At 39.7% G+C, this 7,097-nt stretch overlaps 1 protein-coding gene across 1 annotated transcript; it reads left to right on the forward strand.

The window, feature by feature from the left end:
- Positions 1 to 361: 361 nt before the first annotated feature.
- LOC124594144 lies at positions 362 to 5,796 on the forward strand. Its single transcript, XM_047132499.1, has 3 exons — positions 362 to 391; positions 3,142 to 3,366; positions 5,735 to 5,796. The coding sequence occupies exons 1-3, from the start codon at positions 364 to 366 to the stop codon at positions 5,794 to 5,796; spliced, it is 315 nt and encodes a 104-aa protein (XP_046988455.1). The 5' UTR covers positions 362 to 363.
- Positions 5,797 to 7,097: the final 1,301 nt, after the last annotated feature.

Raw genomic sequence — 7,097 nt, forward strand, 5'->3', positions numbered from 1 at the left:
ACACCCATGCCCGAGGGAGGACTCGAACCTCCGACAGGGGGAGCCGCACGGACCGTGACAAGGCGACTCAGATCGCGCGGCTACCCAGCGCGGCTACATCGAGTAAGAAGAAAGTGACCGGTGCAGTATGATAACCCGTCTTTTTGACAGTAGTTGTTGAAATAGCGTTGGTAATAAATATGACAGAGTGAACGATAATGTATCTTGCCAAAAACAAGGAAAGTCAATCTACTGCAAACACAGTTCCTGGAACGGAAAATCAGAAAGGAACAGTACGACAACATACGTTGAAGTCATCGGGTGTTTAAACATATATAAATGAAAATGTAAGACCAAGAGCAGTAGTTTTTTTTATCGAGTACAATGAAGGCTGCTCTGTTCTTTGTTGCTGGTAAGTATTGCCAGGATATATAAATTTTCGTTTACCACAAACATTTTTTTGGCTACGTTTTTTTTACATGATTTCTGAGATAGTTATCCTCGTGAAAATCTGTTTATACACTCGGCGAAGAGTTGGTCACTGGCACAATTTTGAGAGATGGTTATATGGAAGGAAACAAGAAAAAATTCTTTTAGGCATGGACTATGAAATGCACACCTTAATAGGCGTGAGCACTTGTTCATCGTTACTACTTTGAAATACTTCAAATATACATAAGCTGTTTGCTATCTCGAATCATCCACATAATGTAATAAAGTAATAGGTAATCAAATGAGATCGCGTTATTTTGTTGTTTTATAGCAGCATGTACTCCTCATATTATCCCAGGACTAAATAAACGTTTTTTGTGACACGCGTAGCTACTGTTCCATAGTAAATGGAAACGAGATACGTAATCCGCATATAAATGTTTACTGGTAAGGTGCAGGTAGTTACGACCTGATCGTTAACACACGAGTATTTACTGGGTGCAACACCGATATAAATGTAAAAGAATGGTAATAAATAAAGTTTAGATGTCGTTAGCCGTAGTTGGGTGTGCCAATTTCGTCTGAACGAATTTAGATTCCAGAATAGAGTGGTCTTCAGCTCCAGAAACGGCCAAAAATTAAATTTGGTAAGTACTTAATCACGCAAATACTGGGCAAGAAAGGTAATGGGGCAAATTAATGAAATACACACAGTTTAGTCGCGAAAACATGTGTAGCACGAACACTGAAGACGTTAATTTAGCCTGAGATAATGTTAATTATAAATCTCCAACTACTACGAACTTTCCATAGAAACTATACTGTATTACGTACCTAAATCTAATGTTGCCTGTTTGAAAATATGTTAAATTGTGACCAGAACAGAGTATAAATCTTTACTGGTTACTTCGCAAATGATGCCATAGCAACCGTCATTTATGGCAACTGTTATTTGCCAATACTAATGCTACTTAGACATATGCAATAAAGGCATTTACGGAACGCAACATAAAATCGTAAACTTTCTTTGACTATCTGTTAGCCAGCATTCTTTTGTCAATAAAATATGAGTTGCATTTGAATCACTTTTAATTTTTAGTGACTGGTAGTTGTGGAAAACTGTATGAACAACCGTAGATACTACAGCTTTTAATTACACTGATATTTTATTGAAAATCAATTGTAACACTAACTGGATCGAATTTCTTTTAATTATTTCTTTTACTTACGACTTTCTCGGAAGCTATGGTTTGAGAGTAGTACACTCTTGATGGCTAACGAACTGGATCTGGGAAGTATGCTCTGAAGAATGTCCCAAAAATTTACAGTTAAGGTGGCATACCTGTCACGGAGCTATGAAAATACTGGTTATATCTTACTTTGATATGTTTTGCTTCTGATTCGATGTAATCTTTAGTAAGACATTCATTATTGGTGGTAGGCTCTTCTTGATTAGTCAAGAGGTTAAATAAAAGTTATGCTCACAGCTCTTTTCATTAATTCCAACATCTTCTTTCGATCATGTTCCGTGTCCATACATGTCCTGGAGTATATTTATTTTGCCATACCACTTGTATATGATAACACCATTTCGACAACAATCTCCATTTGGCATTAGCGGGCCGACACACGTGTCTCTACCACACTACAGACGCTTCGCAACACATCTCTACCCTCTGTTCTAGGACTGCATGGGTTCGCGACAACGATGTTTTTCTCCTTGAAATATGTTCTTTATGTTAGTTGAACATAATTTCTTTGTCACTGACGGCGTATTTACTACAGCTATCAGCATAATTATTTCTTATTTATTCATTCGGCATAATCTATATTTGGATGATATTTAATTCATGACAAAATTCATAAATACATAGTTACGAGAAATGGTTCCAAACTCATGAATGGAAGTAGCTGAAAAACACATGAGACATCAGGTATCACATATGACCTGCATTTGTGAGTCGTCGCTAAAGGATGTGCTCAATATGATGTTTGCTATTCACCTTTTGTGATGAGAGGCTCCCATTATGCTGGCAAATGCAGAGAAAATATTACAATGTAAATGGTTTTCACAAGCTGTTCACAATACGTACTGGTTGAGTTAGGGCTAATGTATGTGCTCCACTTACCCAGAACTATGAATATGGTTTACAGTTTCCACTACTGCTCAAAGGTAAGCGTTTTTGAGCCCACTTGTACTGGACATTTCACATGGTTTGATCTAAACTACAACCTCTCAAAATATGCAGTACTTTTTGTTTTATAGCGAGTATATTGCGATCGGTAGTGGGCATGTGACACTTCCTCGTCATACGCTTGACATTATCTTTCCAAGTATCGACTTTGTTCCATTAAGAGCGACTTGTTGAGTTATATCAGCAATTACGTGCCGAAAACAGATACATGTTGTGGTACAGCACGTCTTAAAACATTCTACACATATGCCACAAATATGCGGTAACCTCATGCCATAGCTTTCATAAATCAGTACATTGGACTTCATGTCGAATTTAAAGACTATCGGACTCTCAGTACCGTTACCATCCAGAGGAGACACACTAGCAAGTGGCAGAGTTGTGGCACTAGTCATTTGAATTGTACTATATCTCAGGGTTGTCAAGCTAGCAGTCACATTAACATACAGCAGTATTAGAGTGCTAGATGGTAAAGTTGCACCAGCAGCCAGTAGAAGAAGTTGCAATCTGTAATAATGTTCGTTGTTTTCAATAGCACTTGTCTCAGTTGCGGTGGTCCACGGACAACTAGAAGAGTCGACCACCGTCACTATCCAGAATGAGGAGCCACCGTCCGCCACCATCCCGGCTGTGAGAACATTGGTGGCTGCGTCGTACGCGGAAGAAGATGACGATACCATTTGTGTCCAGGCAGACAACAAGTTCTACTTGTATGCTAATTCACTGAAGCTGTATTCTTGCTACCACCTGCTACCGAAGGGTAAGTTACTTCTAATAGCACCATTTGCTGTGCACAAGATAATCACAGACTATTAAGTATAATATGTTATGAAGGGTTCCAAAGTGAATGTGAGAATATGAGTTAAATCACAACATCAAGGGAAAGTGGTTACCATTACCTCACACTTAAACGGCAAATTGTTGCCTCTCTTTGAACAATGCAAGATTCTGCACTAACGAAATTGCAACTCATCAAGATTCTTCTCCAAAACTATTCAGAGCATTTTCCTGATATATTTCATTCTCTTTTTCCTGTTATTGGACTCTAATATGTGCTGCATTTTTTAACTTTCTGCAATGTTGAATCTGAGTTCTATTATTTGAATTTTGTTGTATATCGCGACATGAAGTTCTTCATGACCTTTAGTTTCAACATTTAGCAAAGAGATACTTTGATAGGCAACAGATATTCGTGCTGTGTGGTTTACTTTGACAGTAATTGTGTTGCCTGGTTGGTACCAGGCACTCTTTTCAGTGTAGCTTGTTGTACTTCCAGCATAAGTAGTGTACATAAAAAAATACTCGTTATACGTTAATAAATAAATAGAAATCTCACTTAGCTCCCTCATAAAGTGCTCACAATTACACGCACAGGACACTGTTCTTACTACAGACTGACTCTTGCAACGTCTTTAGGATAATGGACAGGTGTCGTTCGAGATCAAGTACAACAATGCAACCCCCAAGCAAAAGAAAAAGGAGGTCTGAGTGTGGAAGTAGAACCATACAACAAGTTTATAGTCATTAATGAAGTGAGGAACGTAGAACTGTCCAGTTGGATCTACTAGAATGGCAGCAGTTATGTGAAAATCCAGCATTCATTGAAAGCAAACTCAGCATGGAATGTCACCCAGAGCTCCTGTGCACAACAGTTCGGGAGTACTGCCAGTATCTTGACAATTTTCGCTTTTTTAACATTTGGCCCTGCTGTTGCCAGACTTCTGTTAACATGGTATTCAGTATGCTCTTCCAGAAAAGTCCGTATATATAGAGACTGTCTTCAAATCGCGTAAAAGTTTTGTTGTTAATATGAGACTCGTGGTCAAAGGTAATGCCAGTTATTACGTTCACCTTCGACAGCCTCATTGGGAAAGGAATGTTAAAACCGATTAGTCCACATGCTCTAACGATCATGCCTGAAATCTCTTGACTATCATAATACGCTTGGACTAGAGGGGGAAGAGCTATAGAGATCCAGAAGCGTCCAGTTAAACACTTTTTGACTAGGTTGAGACTATCGAACTGAGATTGCTGGATTGTAATTGTATCCATGTGAAAATAAATTTGCCCCTTGAATAGTAAGGAGTGACACTTCAGTTGTTAAGAGAAAGTAGGAATTCTTTACGCTTAAATTTTTCCAGGTATATATTACTGGTTACACATATTTTTCGTCGGCCATGTTCCTTATGTACATATTTTGCATATAAAATATTTTAAGTCCATCTACACTGTAGTAGGTGGGCAGATGTGTGGCCGGGGGAATTCAATAGCTGTGCTGCATGTGTAGATCAGAGTAACCGCTTCGTACCGCTACACGTTGGCTCATTTCAACGTCAGTGAAGCCTTAGCCTGCGCGGTTCTTACATTAGGTTGAGCACGTAGTGCATGGCAGTACGGTTGCAGGGGCTGTCGCTGCTCACCATTTCCCAACTCTCAAATTCCGGGTTTGCGAAATCCGTTACTTGCATGCAAAACTGAGGCCCAGCTTTGGTGATGACTTGTCACGTTGGAGGATAGACTTGTATCTTATTGAATGCCGTGCACATGGGGTCCATTACCGTCCTTGAAGAACTTGATTCTAGTGACATCCTAACTCTCACGAAATGCACCAAGCTTCAGATTTACACGCAGGGTCCACCTACCAAAGATCTTTCTACTATCATGCCAGTAAGGATAGGATGGCGGCTGCATAGGGCGTTTGTCAGCAGTTAGGACACCTGTTCCAGCATTATAGTACTCGTAACAACAGTCGCTGCCTATTAAAAGATGTCTTCATAAATATTTGGGTTCAGAACAGACAAGCTACTTCCCAGCCCATTGAAAGAAAGCCTATTAAAAACACATGGACAAGAAGAGGTACTTAATGTTCTGGGAACATCTAAACGAATACGAGACCCCACCGAGCTATCACTCGTACATGTGGAAACGACATTCTCTGTAGTGCATCTGTTACAGAGGTCTTCCACAAGCTCAATGTTTTGCGACCATAACGGCGCGAAAAATGAAATTCATGCCACATAAAAAGTTAATGACTTATCACTGTGTTATCAGTAGTAAATGTGAAATAGTATATATTTCTATTAATAGTTTCTAACTCTATTAAAATATATTCCTTCTGCTTATTGTAGTTTATGTGGTGAAACCCAAGAGTCTATGTAAACCAGTCCTGTCAGACTGTCCCAAGAATTAGAAGTATTGCAAGTGTGTCGGCTCATCCTGGAGGAGCTGACACGTCTGGCTTGAGTGAAGAGAGATGGCTGTGCTGCTGACTGAAGACATCAACAACTTTCACAGAAAGAAAGAAATTCCGAGAGTTTAGAACTTACCTCTTTCACTAGTAACAGAGACCGGTGGAATGAACTTATCTTCTTTTATGATACTTTCTGATTGCTACCCGATATGTAATAATTCGGCTTTACAATCAGGCTAGAAACTGAGTGGAAAAATTATTATTTGAAACATGGTTTTGCCTGTTTTATCTTTCTGTTGGCCTTGTAATAGTTTTATTCTGACACAATAAAACTGTACTTTCATGTGGTCAACTGTTATATTTCAGTTGTAGAATACATTTCCTAATCTGTAGCTTTACATAAATAGTGGCAAACTATAACTGCGTATTAATTATACACAATACATTACATCCATTCATGCTAACCATGGACCATCGAAATGCCCTGTTCCTGCCTTAACACTTTAACTGGAACGATGACACCGATGGACACTGCAGAGACTTATGACTGACACAGTGGCTTGTCCTTGCCTTTCCTGGATAACACATGAAATAGTTGAAAGCCAGAATAAATGGTGTCTTCTCTGGCCGGCCATCCGACTGCTCCTGCTCCTCACCGATGGCCAGACCTGCACTCTGGGCAACGCCATCGCCGTGCCACTGGAACGACGCCATCTGCAGCGTTACAGAACCCCTGGTTGCCACCCGTGGTAGCAACGCGGCCACATCCTGCCATCTGAAGTCGCCTCGCAAACTAAAGACGTATACACCTGTAGTTGCGATGCCTTAATATTTCTAGGGGACGCCGCACAGTGCCAGAAAATGAAGCGTATACAGAAGAATGTCTGCGCTCTATGAATTAGTAAAAATCTAACAAAGAGTCGTCGTATCTTCACCAGCACCCGCCCCTGCTGTTGTCAACATCCCCCATCCTTGGCAGGGAACGCGGTCCAGTTAGCATTTCTCTCTTTACATTTCACATATGTTTAAGTACTACACTTAAATGACAATTTATGAAATTAACGGAAACTTAAATGCAGTTGTATTTATAACGGATGTCTGTGAACATTTCAGCTGTTATATAATTAAATGCCATTGGACAAATACGGAAGCAGTCACAGCTGCACCACAATCTTCAGTTGGCTGTCTGCCGCAAGGCATTTTATGACAACTGAAAGCCGACAAAAATTAGGTAGACCTTAATTACAAGCTTAGAATATAGAAATAAACATCTAACAATGCATGAATATAAGGAGATACTG

The sequence above is a fragment of the Schistocerca americana genome, chromosome 2, assembly GCF_021461395.2.
Source record: "Schistocerca americana isolate TAMUIC-IGC-003095 chromosome 2, iqSchAmer2.1, whole genome shotgun sequence".
NCBI classification, from domain to species: Eukaryota; Metazoa; Arthropoda; class Insecta; order Orthoptera; family Acrididae; genus Schistocerca; species Schistocerca americana.

Excerpts from the sequence above, each read along its gene's own strand:
- LOC124594144 (XM_047132499.1), top strand. The coding sequence starts at position 364 with ATGAAGGCTGCTCTGTTCTTTGTTGCTG. Across the intron at positions 392-3,141 it reads TGCTCTGTTCTTTGTTGCTG|CACTTGTCTCAGTTGCGGTG; the intron begins GTAAGTATTGCC and ends TGTTTTCAATAG. Across the intron at positions 3,367-5,734 it reads CTACCACCTGCTACCGAAGG|TTTATGTGGTGAAACCCAAG; the intron begins GTAAGTTACTTC and ends TGCTTATTGTAG.